The sequence below is a fragment of the Magnolia sinica genome, chromosome 14 (genome assembly GCF_029962835.1).
Source record: "Magnolia sinica isolate HGM2019 chromosome 14, MsV1, whole genome shotgun sequence".
In the NCBI taxonomy this organism is placed as follows: Eukaryota; Viridiplantae; Streptophyta; class Magnoliopsida; order Magnoliales; family Magnoliaceae; genus Magnolia; species Magnolia sinica.
This window is the reverse complement of record NC_080586.1, coordinates 13719776-13736764: the sequence shown is the minus strand read 5'-3', so window position 1 is coordinate 13736764 and position 16989 is coordinate 13719776. Positions and strand designations below refer to the sequence as shown.

Here is a 16989-nt window from a genome sequence, read left to right as displayed (position 1 = left end):
AAGCTAAGTTAATTTATAAAATAATTCAAATAAGGGAATAACAAAAAATTTCAACAGCTTATGTCAGGGTTTATGGACTTCTAAACAGCCATATATGATGAGAATTGATGCGTAATGGACATAAACAACTAAACCCTAAACATGTAATGAATTCCCCTACAAGAACCCTAGGCTTTGATACCAAATTTGATGCAGGACATGAAAATTAAATATGATATGCGAGATTTCAGGCTTAAGATCACGTTAGTTCAGAAAAAATTACACAAATTCCATATCCCACATGAAAGTCCAAACATTTAATTAAGGGGAATCTATGCGGGTCCAGGCCTACACATGATAGGGCTGGATCAATAAAAATTATGAACCAAACGATACTCAAAGATAAGAAATAATCATCCACACATGTATAGTAATCAGTCCCTAATTCAAGGGATTTACCAATTTCAAATCAAGGAACCCTAGGATAAGAAAAGGGGCATAAAATTGGAGATTTGAGTAATTTAAGGTTACGTTTAGGGATTTTGGGTGAAAGCGGAGTGAAAGAGAGGAGAGAGACGAACCAGAGAAGTATCGCACTCGTGGACAACAACAATGGCCCAGACGCACATACGTGTGATCTCGGCCGCACGTGTGCGGGGCCCACTATTAAGAAAAAATGCCACCTTAGCCCTGGTCGACTAGGGATGGACTCCAAAACCCTCAAATCTCAGCTCGATCCGATGTACGATTTATGCGTGGTACTCCGCCGAAGTTTCAGCCCTCCTGTAGGGCCAGATTCTGAAATTCTGCTGTGGGGAGGAGAATTGCTGCAATAGATGATTGATTCAAAGTGTAAATGATGGGGTGAGATGAGAAGGGATGGTAGAAGATGGGTAGTAGAGATGGCGATGGATGGGAGTGAATCGGGATAGATGTGGCTTTACACCACTGTTGTTAACCCTTCGATGGAGGGCTTCACACTCAATTAGGCTTCACAACTCAGAGAGTAGGAAAATGCAGAATTTTTATTAATCTTCAATCAATGGAAAAAAAGCTACAAGGGGTGCCTATTTATAAGAAAAACCTATACTCCAAAACTCCCGTCATGTGTGTAACCTATTACTTGGTGATGAAGTAAACCAATATAAAAACTAATAAAAGAAATCTAAAGCGTCTATAATGTTCTAAATAACATTAATAAGCAAAACCTAAAATATAAAATCAATCTGACTAGTGAGCCACGATCATGAGATCCCATGATGGGCTTTTCTTGACTAACAGGCCCACTCTTTTGAATCAAAACTTCATCTTCTAGCTAGGAGGCCCTCCCTGGACGTCGTCATCGATCTAAATCAACGGTGGGGCCCTCCTTCTAGCGTACGTGCGTGGGGGGAGCGGCATGAGTGCACGTGTGCGCGTGATGTCCCCATCATATACTCTAAAGGCAAATACTTTCTAGCTTCTCTCTCATGTTAGCCCACCTGATGATAGTAGGGCAACCCATAATGAGATTCTTGTCATCAATACTTCACCCCTAGATTCTTATTCGGCCCTTTAGCTTGGTCTTGACAAATGCCACTTGTTGGATATCTTCCATGTCTTACCATGAAAAATAATCTTCAAGTGTTGTAATCCAATCGACAAAAGCCTTTGCTTAAGGCAACCAGTGAAGTCAGAACTCCAACTCATGCTTTCTTGGTGATATCATCTTTCTTGGGTGTTTCTATCAAGTTGTCGTGGGCTCTTTCTGCAGAGAGTCATTGCATGAAGTCATGGACAAACTCCGGTGGACCGGTTCCATTTTAATTCACCAAAGGTTTTAGCTGGAGACCTAGTTGTAGATTTGGGTTACTATTAGGATCTTCGGTGGAGTCAGGTTGCTCTTCGTGTTGTTCTCCCCGTAGCTAGTTAACAACGACTTCCAAGCTGGCCACCCTTCCAAATAGCTTGATGATGAAATTATCTCATTGTTGATCAGTAAACCTCCCTTGACAAGTGTGACGACTACAGGTGGACAGCATATTAGGGAAGTGATGTTGGCAAAGTATTGGATAGAATATAGCATAGTTTCTGGGCTAGAATAGATGATTGTTAACAGGCTGAGATTTTGAACTTTAATGAGTTGGAACAAGGGTTGTAACTTGGAATGTTAATGGGCTTTTTTTAATGGGCTGGTTTTTTGGGCTTTTAATATACTGGAATTGGAGGGTAGATGTCTGGCAAATTTTCAACAATCTCCCTTGTCAATTGGACCCTTACACTTTATAAAAGAGAAGAAAAGAAAAGGTGAAAGGAGTAGAATGAATGGATGCAATGAAGAAAATAAAGGAAAATATGCAAATAATAATAATAATAATTAAGGATTCAAGAACTTGGAATCAGAATATTGTGATTGTTGTTGGTCCAGGACTTTGATCCAGCTGTTGGAACCCGCTTTGATATCAATCTACTGCAGCCAGCTGATGGGAAGGATTTGCCCAAACGTACCTCAAGCCGAGAACAAGAATCACAAACAAAGTAGAAATTTTTTTATATTATTCACTTCAAACATGCCTTGAGTGAGACTACTTATATAAGGCCCTTAAATGGGTTTCGTAGACATACAAAGAAGGAAGGTTCTTAATGCCATTAACAATTAATGACTTGTTACAAAAATAGAAGAGCATAATCACAAAAGATGCTCAATGGATAAGAGACTAATGGATTTTTTTTTACATGGCTAGCTGATTGATTTTACATGGCTAGTTAGAAAGCTTGGGCCTCCTTACCGATGGGCTACTGGTGGGGCTTGGGCGTAATGGGCCTGGCCCTGCCCATGGATCTTAGGCCCAATTCAGCCTGTATCAGACTGACTTGGAGGATTCTCCAACAATTCCTTTTACTCTTGCATTCTAGCTAGAGGATGTAGACATGCCGATGACTTGGCTTTGGTCCTCCAGGAGTGCTAGCAGTTGAGTGGATGATGACTGTTATAAGGTGTTGGTGACTGAACGTCTGCAGCAAGGTGTCCCGTATTCGTATCGGTTGGCGTAACGGTGCCCTCCGAAACCGATATCGATACGAGGGCGTAACGGCGATACGGGGGCGTAACGGCCCGTAACGGTGTAAAAAAAAAATTTTGCTAAAAAAATATGAAAAAATATGGATTAAATCCGGAATATTCTAAGCATTCCAAATATGCATTCATTTATAAATTGGAACATGTTTATGGTGATGTAACTGTCCACTCTTTGGTAAAAAGTCGTATCGGACTGTCTAATAAATTTATGAACCAAATAACCTGAATTTGACTACAAAATTTATATATTTAATTTTCTAAATATTTAATTTATATACTTAACAACTTGATATCATTTCTCCCAATAATTCTTTAAAAAATGAAATTAAATTCAGGTAGATGGCGTTGTCAATTTGGTGCTGACTTGGAGGACCAATCTATACACCAAATCGGCCTCAAATTCATGCGATTTATTGTCATTAACCTACTTATGAATTGGTGGACATTTATTGGATAGTAAATCATGAAAAAAAAAATCAAAAGACCCTATTTAAAAAAATAAAAGTCCACAAATTAACAATTAAAACTATTCAAACAATTTGATTTTGGCATTATGAGTTAGCATTTGCAGTTCATAATTTAATTGCTAAATTTTAAGTTAATATACGTCTCGTGTACAATTTTTTAAGGCTCGAATTAGGCGGGACTTGGATTGTGAAGTGTACCACACGTGTCAAAGTTTTTTGGGCCCCACCCGTGATGAATGTGTTATATCCACACCGTCCATCCATTTTGCCAAATAATTTTAGAGCATGAGCCCAAAAATGAGGCACATCCAAAGCTCAGGTGGACTGCACCATAAGAAACAACACTAATTAAACGTTCACCATTAAAAATTTATTGGGGGTTACAAAAGTTTTAGATCAAGCTGACATGTGTGTTTTCTCTTCATCCACGTCAGGGTGACCCAATTAATAGGTTAGATTGAAAATAAACATTACAATGGACCTTAAGAAATTTTTAACGATGAGCATTCTATAACCACTGTTTCCTATGGTGTGGTCCACATGAGATTTGGATATTATTAATTTTTTAGATCCTAATGTAAAATGACGTGGCAAAATGGATGGTCGACATGGATAAAATATATACATCATGGTGGGGCCCACTCAGGTCTGATCAAATTAGATTAGATGGAAAATAAACGTTACCGTGGGCCCTTTGAATTGTTTTACCGTGAAAATATTATCTCCGCTGCTATTTTTGGTGCGGTCCAGATGATCCTTGGATATAATTCATTTTTTGGGTAGTGCTCTAAAATGATCTCTGAAAATAGATGAACAGTGTAGATGTAATAAATACATCACTGTGGAGCCCATATAACTTTGATCTCCTTTGAACCGTTCGTACAACTCGGAGCTCGAGAGTGTCAGCGCTCGTCTTAGCGTGACACGTACCCCTAGCTGGTGCGCGGTACGCCTGAAAAAAAACAAAAAAAACAAAAAAACAAAGAGAGGGAAACCGAAAAAGAAAAGAGGGAAAGAAGAGAGAAGAAAAAAGAGGGAAAGAGGGAAAGAAGAGAGAGAGAGAGAGAGAGAGAGAGAGAGAGAGAGAGAGAGAAGAAGAAGAAGAAGAAGAAGAAGAAGAAGAAGAAGGCCACAGCCGCAGCCGCAGCCACAGCCGCAGAAGAAGAAGAAGAGGAAGAAGAAGAAGAAGAAGAAAGAGAAGAAGAAGAAGAAAATAAAGGAAAACAGGTATATTTTTTTTTTTTTTTTTTTTTTAAAGGCCCGTAACAGCTGTTATGGGTCAGTAATGGCCGTTACGCCCGTAACGGGCCCGTAACGGCCGTTACGTGTACAGAATATAGACTCGGCCGATACAACCCCGAAACGCATAACGGGTACCACCGTTACCGTTATGTATCGGCCGTTACGGCCGATACGTAACCATTTTGGGACACCTTGGTCTGCAATGCAACAGAAGATGATTAACAATGGCTGCAGTTTGTGTTTGAGCAAATCAGAAACTGTGGATCATCTATTTGCTCATTTGCCCATTTGTCGTGTGGTCGTGCTTTAGCCAATTTGGGATAGCCTGGTCTATGAGTCAGTTGATCGCAAATCTCTTGGACGCATGTGGAATTATTGCTACTGCATCCCATAGGTCAGACGCTTTGCTGATTGTGCCTTTTATTGATTAGTGATGGTTTAGTCTGTTTAAGCCAGCTGATAGAGAGGGTGAAATAGTTTTAGGGCTGTAAACGGGCAGGTCCAGTTCATCCATCTTTTGTTCTTAGCCTGACAAGATTCAGGCTCGAGTATGATAATGGGGCATGCAGACAAGGCTCTGGCCTAAACCTTCAAGCCAAATTACTATTTGGGCTGGGCATGGGCCTAATTATCAGAATTCATTGGAGAATTATGGGTGTAGTAAGTAATTGGCTGGTCAGCCTAGGCCAGGGCCTAGCATTGCCATTCTATATTTAAACTATCTAAACCAAATATAATTATAAATTATAATGATGAAAACCACTAATGACCCTTTTAGTTACGTGAGATGGCTTCAAGCCTATTAGGTCTTCCGGCTCTGACTTGGGCTTATTAGGTTTAATCATGTCCAGACTTGGGCCTATTAGATTTAATCAGGATCAGGCTCATTGTTCCTTCTCTCTTGAATAAATTCTACTGTTGACAAATTCTGTTCCAAGAAGCAACCTAAATTAGCTTCCCGGGCTTTTGTTTTCAGGGAATTTGTGGAGGCATAAGGGATGATTTCAGTCTGGTGAAAGGGTTTCTTGTCATGAGGAGGTCAATCAAAATGAATTTCTGCCCATTTTGAGGTGGTCCTGTCTGTTCTTGTTGTTCCTTCTCTCTTGAATAAATTCTGCTACTGATAAATAAATAAATAAATAAGAATTTTTAATGCATGTATGTTTTGCAATGTATCACTTTCTAGAAATAGCTTCTTTTACATGAAACTTGACATGAATTGTGGAGCTACTGATCTGAGCATGGCATTTTTCTCCAACACTTACTAGCATACAACACTGATTCTTAGAGTTTGGGTTTGACCACGGAGAACCTGTATTAAAGTGTTAGGAACCTGTTGGAATCTATTCTTTATTTGGTGGTTTGTTTCACATGCATATTTGTCAAAACTGTAGTTTGATAGTTGATGGATGAATGCTTTATTGCATGTGATACTCATCCATGCAATTGTTTGAGACATTTTTCTTCACATTTTTGTATGATTACTCTGATTTGCATGACATCGTTGGTTTATCAGCCGTTAATGGATGTTTCAGGTTATGCACTTGCCTTGGACATGACTGCAAGGGAAATCCAATCTTCTGCCAAGGTGGATGTTCATTTCTCATTCTTTGCAGAAATAAGATAATTAAGTAGTGCCAACCTTGAGCTGTCCTAGGTGGAAGTGAGCTTCATCACTTGACCTCTATGCTGAGGGATCAAGGTTGACTAAAAGGAAAAGAAGGAAATAAAAAAAGATAATTAAGTCATATTATGCTACTCTCCTATCTCACTTTGAAGTTTTACAATGCAAAAGAACTCCATTATTCATGTACTTTGTTTTTTTTTTTTTTTTTAATGTTTGGCGGCAAAATGTAGACACTTGTTGTTGTTGGACATGTATACAAAGTGTCAAAGTTTTAAAAGTGAGATTCAACGACATTGTTCATGCAAATGTTTAAATAATAAAATATCACAATTCTAATCACTTCTTCTTCTTTTTTGGTCTAGATTACACAATCAGCTTAGGCAGGTCTAGAACCAGTACATCAGCAGGACTCAAGCCCCAACCTCCCCTGTAGTAGCAGCATACAGTAACCAATTGAGCAAATGAGCTGGATGAATATTTTTAATATTATATTGTTATTGCTTATAAGTAAAAAAATCCCCCATATAAATCAATAAACCTAAACCCAAACATCAGTCATTAGTATGTAAAATATAGTCGATAAGGCGGTGTCAAATGTAGGTCTTTACTCCGCTTCTGCACTTGACCAGGCCAAAACAATGATTATTACTTTTTCATATGACCAAGTTCACCCACAAGCGTACAATACCTAGTTACCAACCTCCCATCGGACAATGATCTAACCAAGTTGGCATCAGATTAGTCTTCAATCTGAAGTTGACCAACAACACTTACCCTGGAGCTCCTTGAGATACCTCAAAATCAAGGTTTTCCGTAACGGTAACGGTGGCCGTAACGGCCACCACTGTTACCTTTACGATACAGGCTGTAACGGACGTTACAGCCCCGTAAAGGCCGTTATGGTCTCTTTTATTTTTATTGATAACCGTTACAACCCCATAAAGGCCGTTATGGTCTCTTTTATTTTTATTGATTAAAAAAAAAAAAACCAAAAATCCTGCATCGACCCCATAACACTGTTATGAGGCCGTTATGGCCTCATAACAAAGTGTCAAAGTTTTAAAAGTGCGATTCAACAACATTGTTCACGCAAATGTTTAAATAATAAAATGTCACAATTCTAAACGCTTCTTCTTCTTCTTCTTCCTTATGGTCTGGATTACACAATCAGTTTAGGCAGGACTAGAACCAGTACATGAGCGGGACTCAAGCTCCAACCTCCCCTCTAGTAGCGGCATACATTAACCAATTGAGCAAATGATCTGGATGAATATTTTTAATAGTATATTGTTATTGCTTATAAGTAAAAAAATTCCCCATATAAATCAATAAACCTAAACCTAAACATCAGTCATTGGTATGCAAAATAAAGTCAATAAGGCAGTGTCAAATGTAGGTCTTTACTCCGCTTCTGCACTTGACCAGGCCAAAACAATGATTTTTACTTTTCTGTGTGACCAAGTTCACCCACAAACGTGCAATACCTAGTCGCCAACCTCCTATCAAACAATGATCTAGCCAAGTTGGCGTCAGATTAGTCTTCTATCTGAAGTTGACCAACGACACTCACCCTAGAGCTCCTTGAGATACCTCAAAATCAAGGTATTCCATGACGGTAATGGTGGCCGTAACAGCCACCACCGTTACCTTTATGATATGGGCTATAACGGCCGTTACAGTCTCTTTTATTTTTATTAATAAAAAACCCGAAAATCCTGTATTGATCCCATAACACTGTTATAAGGCCATTACAGCCTTTATGAGGGGTGTAACGGGCTGTTACGGGTTATTTTTTCCATAACAGTTGTTATGGCCTTTACAACCCTGTAATGTATAATGGTTGCCACTATTACCTTTACGTAACGGCCGTTACGGCACACCATGCTCAAAATACAAACAACATCCTAGTTTGGCTCCCTGGGAGCATGCATGAATTGACCCACAATGCTAACGACAGAAGTTATATCTAGCCAAGTAATTTTTAGGTAGACGAGTCTACCTACTGGTAGTGCTGGCAATGGGCCAAGCCTGGGCTAGGAAAAATCAATATTTTGAATCGCCTTAGCCCGGGAGGCCTGGCCTGATTAGTTCAAAATCCTGGCTTTAACCAACCCGAAGCCTGCCCATTGCTAGCCCTATGTACCAGCCTGCAGTACCTACTGGTGTCATTAAATAACTCTCTTTGCTCAATCACTAACGTATGAGTTGGATCCAAAGGGGCTTCAACAGGCTTTTCGCAGCCCAGTCTTTGTTAGTAGATCTGTAGCATGCTTCCTTTTACATAAATTAATGCTGACTTTTGTTTTGGCAACTTCCATACCCCAGATGTACCTAAGCTGTACCAAATCTTGTCTAGAAATGTTGTTGAAGAAATTCCTTTATTTCTTCAGTACCTTTGATGTCACTCCCTATGATCATAATATCATCTACAAACATGACCAACACAATTAGGTTCAATCCACTTTGCCAAATAAACATTGAGTGATCAACTTGGCTGTGTTGAAACCTACAAGCCATCCCCACCTTGTTAAATTCATCAAAAACCATGTATGAGGGGACTGCTTTAGGCCTCTCATTGAATTCTTCAACTGACACACCTTATCTGAATATGACCATTATTGGGTTATGCATGTACCTTAATGGTAGACAGGGTGTATTTCAGCAGTCTCGGGTTTGAGCCAAACTTACATATTAAAATAAAAAGTTTAAAAAAAAAAAAAAAGGGTGGCTTTCTAATGCAAGGCCATTTTCACACCGAGCTTGAATGGGGTGGCCTGTGGGATGCAGAGACACACTCGAGGTAGGCTGCCTGTGTCAGGCGGGTGGCTCGTGCGAAGCGGAACCCATGTGAAGTGGGGCCCACAAGAGGGGTTCGGCCGAGGTCCTAACCCATGGGACGTAGGGCCTGGGCTATGAGATAAAGGGATTAATTCGCCATGCTCTATCAGTTCAAGCTTTTAGAGCAAGTGGTTAGTTGTCCTGCATCAAAGTAGTATCAAAGTGGAAAGTCTCGTGTTCAAGACTCATCACCAGGGGTGATTAATGCAGGGGCATTTTCACACCGGGCTCGAGTGGGGTGGCCTGTGGGATGCACCCCCCCTTTGAAATCTCATCAAGGTTACATCGAGACCTTCAAAAAAGCCTTACATGTTGCAGACTTTGTACCTTCTATTTCTCTGCAGTCTACATTGGATTTTTCACCAAATGGTAACAGTACTTTAGGAAGCATGGTGTGTTTAGGGTCTGTTATGCTTTTGGCCCTTTTAACTTATCTGTGGTCTCCTGAAGGACCTCACCCTTGTTCAAATGGGTCTGGGTCTATTTTCAGACCCGAACTTAGAAATCAGGTCTTGTTTGGCTGGGACATCAGATCCATTTAAAATCGGGTCAGGTCGGGTCGGGTCTCGAGTCCCTGGCCAAATACTAATCTATGTCAAAATGAAAATTATCCAGTGGTCCCATTTTAACCAACAAGTGTCCACAAATCGAAGGTTAGAATTTCTCAACCAATCTGATTTTGGGATTGTGGCTTAGAAACGGTGGGTTCCAGAATTTAGTCAGTTTAGCTTGGGTTAGTGTACGGCCACATGTACATTTCTATTGTGTGTATTAAGCATCATACTCAACAAGAGCACAAAACTATGTGCCAGCACGCCTCAAGCTATCAATGGACACACTAAGTATTTATTTATTTCTTCTTATTATTATTTTGGTAACTACACTAATTATTTATTACTAAAATGGCTCAATGCAATAAGTAATCATTACTAAACCAGAGGAATATTTAGCATTATCATAAAGTTGCTTGGGGTCTATCTTGATGCATGTGTGCCATCCAACCTGTTCATCTGATGAAACCGCTTATGTTAGCCCTACACCCGAATTTCAGACTAATCCATAACTCAGGTGTGCCACACAAAAGGAAACAATGGGGACATTGTTTTAGGCGTGATTGTACATTTCCTTCTGTGGTTACTTGCTGCTAAAGACCTGCCCTGTACCTGAGTTCCACATACCTGATGGATACTCGAAACCTGGCCACTTCCAGGTCTGGAATCTAAAATATCGAAGACTTGGACCCGGTGGTACCCAACTCAACATGAGTTGGAGCCCGAACTAGCCAGGTATGAATCGTTAGTAGGATCGATAACATACTTACCATAAATAAATTGTACAGTTATTTAGGAAACAGATCTGTAAATATCTTTCCTGAATTAGGCAATATAGATGTTGTAATTAGGTGATATTATGCTGTAATTAGGGGATATAGATGTTGTAATTTGGTGATATTATGCTGTTATTAGGGGATATAGATGTTATAATTAGGTGATATAGATGTTGTAATTAGGGGATATAGATGCTACTATAATTAGGAGATATTATGCTGTAATTAGGGGATACTGTAATTAAGGGATATATTGTAATTAGGAAAATTTTCTATATAAGAAAAGGACCACTCGATTGAGGGTCATTGAGCAAATCTGACATGGTATCAGAGCCACTCTCTGCAACCTTGTCTTTGGTCTAATTTTCGTGGTTCTAGGCTCTGGTTTTCTGGTTTCTTGGGTGCGGGTTTTGGTTTGTAGTTTTTTTTTAGTGCATTTCAAGAGATTCTAGTTATGGCTAACAACTCCAACTCAGAAGTCTTTTAAACTCGGTTTACATGAAAGAATTATGCTGCTTGGGAGTTTCAGTTTCAACTTTTTGTCATGGGAAAGGAGTTGTGGGGTCATGTTGATGGGAGTGATCCAGCACCTACCGATCCTACAACGTTGGTTCAATGGAAGGTGAAAGATGCTCGCGTGATGACTTGGATTCTTGGGTCTATTGATCCACTGCTTATACTCAATTTAAGGCCGCACAAGACGGCTAAATCGATGTGGGAGTACTTGAAAAAGGTCTATCATCACGATCATTCCACCCGGCGATTTCAGTTGGAAACTGATCTTGCTGCCTATTCCCAAGGTACACTCTCTGTTCAGGAATATTTTTGTGGTTTTCAGAATCTTTGGACTGAGTTTTCCGACATTGTGTATGCCGACGTGTCGGCCGAATCCCTCTCTGCTGTTCAAGCAATCCATGAAGTTAGCAAAAGAAACTAGTTTTTAATGAAACTAAGGCCAGAATTCGAGTCTATTCGCTCCAACCTGATGCACAGGGATCCTTCACCATCTCTTGACGTGTGTTTTGGAGCACTTCTTCGAGAGGAACAACGTCTTCTTACTCAATCTTCGCTTCCACAAGAGAATGTTGTCGCATACACTGCTCAAGGCAAAGGGAGGGTTTGGGACATGCGTATAATTCAGTGCTAAAGTTGCAAAGATTATGGGCATATTGCTGCCCAGTGTGCTAAAAAGTTCTGCAACTACTGTAAACAGAAGGGGCACATCATCAAAGAATGCCCAACACATCCTCAAAACCGACCCGTGAATGCTTATGATGCTACTGCTACTGGCCACACTTCGGATGGGGTAACCAGCACTCAAAATCTCGCTCCAGTGTCATATTCCACTACTGCTACACCTGCCCTTACACCAGAAATGGTGCAGCAAATGATTGTATCAGCATTTTCCGCTTTAGGGTTGCAAGGTAAGGGTACTATACATACTATACCCTCTCAATCTTGGCTTGTTGACTCCGCCGCATCCAATCACATGACCAGTTCTCCTGATATGCTTAGCAATGTTCGTAAGTACACTAGTTCTTCTAATATTCAAGTTGCTAATGGCCATCGTTTACCGATTACTGAGGTTGGTGATATCGCACCATCACTTACTAATATTTTTGTATCACCTGGGCTTTCTACGAATCTTATCTCGGTTGGACAATTAGTGGATGATAATTACAATGTTCAGTTTTCTCGTGATGGTTGTCATCTGCAGGATCCGGTGTCGGAAAGGACAATAGCGAAGGGGCCTAAAGTTGGGAGACTGTTTCCATTATACTTTTCCATTCCTAGTATCATTTCTTTGGCTTGTACTATTGTCTCCAATAATTGTGAAGTATGGCACAAACATTTAGGCTATCCAAACAATGTTGTTATATTTCATTTGCTGAATTCTGGTTCGCTGGGAAAAAAAGATTCTTCTTTGTCTCATACTTTTTCTTTTGATTATTCTACGTGTAAAATCTGAAAAAGTAAGATTTTTCCCTTCCCTTCTTCCGGGAGTAGGGCAAAGAATTTCTTTGACTTTGTTCATAGTGATGTATAGGGCATTACTCCTGTCATTTCTCATGCTCATTATAAATATTTTGTGACATTCATAAATGACCATAGTCGGCATACTTGGGTATATTTTCTGTGCTATAAGTCTGAAGTCTTTGCTGTTTTCAAATCGTTTCTAGCATATGTTAAGAATCAATTTACCACTAGCATTAAGACTTTACGATCTGATTCTGGTGGAGAATATGTCTAATGAATTTCTTGAGTTTCTTCGTCACAAAGGAATTGTTTCTCACCACTCGTGTCCTTATACGCCTCTATAGAATGGCGTGGCTGAGCGCAAAAATCGACATTTGTTAGATGTTGCTAGGACCTTATTACTTGCATCTTTTGTTCCTCCTAAATTTTGGGTTGAAGCTTTAGCTATAGCAGTATACTTAATTAATAGGTTGCCTTCTAAAGTACTAAATTTCGACTCTCCATTCTATCGTTTGCATAAACAACACCCAAGCTTTCTTGACTTACACACTTTTAGTTGTGTCTATTTTGTGCATCTACCTTCGCATCAACGTCACAAACTCTCTGCGCAATCTATGAAATGTGTCTTTATGGGATATAACTTATCTCAAAAAGGATTTGTGTGCTGTGATGCTTCTTCTAATAAATTTCATATATCTCGTAATGTCGTTTTCTTTGAGCATCAATATTTCTTTCCTAGTTCTATTACATCATCTCCTGCTGTTTCTGTTCTTCCTCACTTTGATGATTTGATGTGCCCTCCTGAACGCTTCAAGCCTAGTTTTGTGTATGAACGCTGTCGACCAACTCTACCCCTTCCTGAGTCTGATCTGCCACCTGATCTCGTTTTACACCATCATCGACGATTTGGTCGTACTTCTCATCAACCGGATAGGTATGGTTTCCCTCATACCTCCTTCGCGGCTACCTTATCAACTGTGTCGATTCCTAATTCCTACTCACAAGCTGATAAACATGAGTGTTGGAGAAAGGCTATGCAGGAAGAACTTCAAGCTCTTCAAGAAAATCAGACTTGGGACATGGTCCCCTATCCTTCTCATGTCAAGCTAATTGGGTGTAAGTGGGTTTTTTCAATGAAACTTCAGCCCGATGGGTCTGTGGACCGTTATAAGGCTCGTTTGGTTGCCCTTGGTAACCGCCAGGAGTATGGGTTTGACTATGAGGAGACCTTTGCTCCTGTCGCTAAAATGATACTGTGCGTACTATTATTGCCATTGCAGCCTCTCAGGGATGGTCCCTTTGCCAGATGGATGTGAAGAACGCATTTCTTCACGTTGATTTACAGGAATATGTTTACATGACACCTCCTCCTGGCCTTTGCTCGTCGTCGACGTCGAATGTGTGTAACCTGAAGCGCTCTTTGTATGGTTTGAAACAGGCTCCCCGGGCCTGGTTTGATAAGTTCCGGGCTACTTTACTTCGATTTTCTTTCATCCAAAGCCAATATGCTTCTTCGTTGTTTCTTCATACGACTTTTGTTAGTATCGTTCTTCTTCTGGTTTATGTCGACGACATTATCATCACTGGGACTGATTCTGCCCTCATTGATCAACTCAAGAAGCATCTTCATGATTCATTCCACATGAAGGATCTTGGTCCTCTCCGGTATTTCCTCGGTTTGGAAGTTCAGTCCAATTCCTCTGGAGTTTTCCTGCTTCAGCATAAATACACGAAGGACTTGATTTCCTTATCTGGTTTGCAGGACTCCTCTTCCGTGGATACCCCTTTGGAAGTGAATTTCAAGTATCAATGTGAGGAGGGGGATCTCCTTCCTGATCCCATGGTGTTTCGACAGTTAGTTAGTAATCTCAATTATCACACTATTATACGACCTGACATCTCCTTTGTTGTCCAACAAGTCAGTCAATTTATGCAGTCTCCTCACCACCTTCATCTTGCCACGGTCCGCCGAATTATTCGATATCTCCGGGGTTCCTCTCACCGTGGCTTGTTCTTCTCTACTGGTACTCCTCTTCGCCTTATGGCTTTTAGTGATGCTAACTAGGCAGGATGTCCTGATACTCGCTGGTCTGTCACCGGGTGGTGTATGTTTCTTGATGATTCACTTATCTCTTGGAAGAGTAAGAAACAAGATCGTGTTTCCAAATATTCGACCGAGTCCGAGTACCGTGCCATGTCGGCAACCTGCTCAGAGATTATGTGGCTCCGTGGCTTGCTGAAATAAGTTTTCCTCAGTCTACTCTCACTCCTCTTCATGCTAATAATACGAGTGCTATTCAGATCGCTACCAATCCCGTCTATCACGAGCGTACCAAACATATCGAGGTGGACTGTCATTCTATTCGGGAAACTGTTGATACTCGGGTTATCTCTCTTCCACATGTCTCAAGCGACCTTAAGATAGTAGATGTCTTCACCAAAACTATGACACGATTACGTCATCAGTTTCTTGTTGGCAAATTAATGCTTCTTGATCTACCAGCATCAATTTGAGGGGGGATGTTAGTAGGATTGATAACATACTTACCATAAATAAATTGTACAGTTATTTAGGAAATAGGTCTGTAAATATCTTTCATGAATTAGGCGATATAGATGCTGTAATTAGGTGATTTTATGCTGTAATTAGGAGATATAGATGCTGTAATTAGGTGATATTATGCTGTAATCAGGGGATATAGATGTTGTAATTTGGAGATATTATGCTGTAATTAGGGGATATAGATGCTATTGTAATTAGGAGATATTATGTTGTAATTAGGGGATACTGTAATTAAGGGATATATTGTAATTAGGGAAAATAATTTCTATATAAGAAGAGGACCACTCGATTGAGAGTCATTGAGCAAATCTAACATGAATATGCCTGGACTTGTCCTGTTGACAGCCTTATGCCTTGCTCGTACAAGAATCAAGCATATTTTGTTCAATACATGGTGGTGAATGATTCTTGATAATGGCATCTTGGAATCGCAATGCTGTGTGTTTGTGGTAGTTTAATTATTTAGTAACTTGTATTAACTTTTTCTAGTTACCATCTTTAAATTAATCGTTAGGCTGATTTATTTATTTTTACTCATAGAAGACCGTAGCTTACTCATAGAAGACTCCTAGAAGACTGCTTTTATTTACTTGCAATACACGCTACCCATTGCGCCAGCATGGCAAATGCATGTGAGATCCAAGCCATCCATCGGTTGGGCTCCACTGTGCGGATGCTCCTGCCCAGAAACCAGACCAATCCACTCACCAAACATGTTGTGAGATTGAAATGGAAGGATGAGTTGGGAAAACTTTGCTAATACCATCCACTTGTTTTGTAAACTGTAGCTCAACTAAGCAGTAGATGGGCCCGATTTTTGGTCAAGGCCATCTGCACTGCAGGACCCACCTGATGGATGAGTTGGATCTTGCAAACATGCGCTACCTTGGCATATGGGTGGCGTGCACATGGGCTCCTTTGTGCACTCATATGGGCTCTTGCCTCTTAGTGAATCTCATATTTTTGCATTCTACTATGAGATCATTAAGTATATTGATTGTAATGACTCTTGTTGTATTCTTTTTGTTCATATTATATTCTTTGGTCAGCTTTGTTCTCATTAGAGATCAGTATCTACAGTGACATTCTTTCATGGTTCATCACATTCCAATCAGTGTTGTGAACATTGACATGCAGTTTTCTTGTTCATTCACTAGTCTGCAGGTCTTCCATGGACAGTGGCTAAGGGGCAGGATACCTTCACACCCATTAGTGAACTTGTAAGAAAATGGTTTCACAAATACCTTTTATTATATGTTTGGAACTTGGTAGTGCCTCAGGAATCAGAGAGCAAAATGCTTTTCCAGCCGTGACACTATTAATTATTAGTACTTTTTTTGTGGATGGGGTTTCATTCATGTAGTACTTGAAGCAAACAAAATATTATTTTGGGGGCTGAAACGGGATAACCCATCCATTTTTCATTTTTTGCACTTCCCCATATGATCCTTCTGCTCAAACGCAAGTCGCTTCCAGTGACAGATTCAACCAAAAGCCAATTTGGGGGTACTTAGCAAACAATGTTAGATTGCCGTTATATGTATTGTTGACCAGAGATTTTTTATTATTTATTTTTGAAAGATGCATGCATCAATATCGCTGATAATATCACCAGTACCTGGAAATATATCGATAATGAAACTTCGGCGAAAAAATGTGGAATTTTTCAGCGAAACTTCAGGAGATGCTGAAAGACGCATGTTTACATAGTAATCAAAAGATTGTAAGAAAAAAAAAAAAACCATACATAATGAGTTTCCATTTAGTAGGGGCCTAAACCATGTGCTATCATTAAAATAAAATTAAAAATTAAAAAAAAAAAAAATTTAAGTGCAATAGTAACTATTATTTATGCATGCATACATACATAGATCCATCATCCAACCATCTGTGCACACATACATACATTCT

At 39.9% G+C, this 16989-nt stretch overlaps 1 protein-coding gene across 2 annotated transcripts in view; it reads left to right on the top strand.

Moving 5' to 3' along the window:
- The window catches only part of LOC131225097 (probable acylpyruvase FAHD1, mitochondrial), a 32850-nt gene that overhangs the window by 12775 nt on the left and 3086 nt on the right, over positions 1-16989 (top strand). The window contains exons 3-4 of one of the 2 annotated variants that reach the window (XM_058220517.1): positions 6282-6334; positions 16236-16298. In XM_058220517.1, the coding sequence (XP_058076500.1) occupies positions 6282-6334; positions 16236-16298 (116 nt within the window). The remainder of the gene's footprint in view (positions 1-6281; positions 6335-16235; positions 16299-16989) is intronic. The other variant, XM_058220518.1, reaches the window with a different exon arrangement.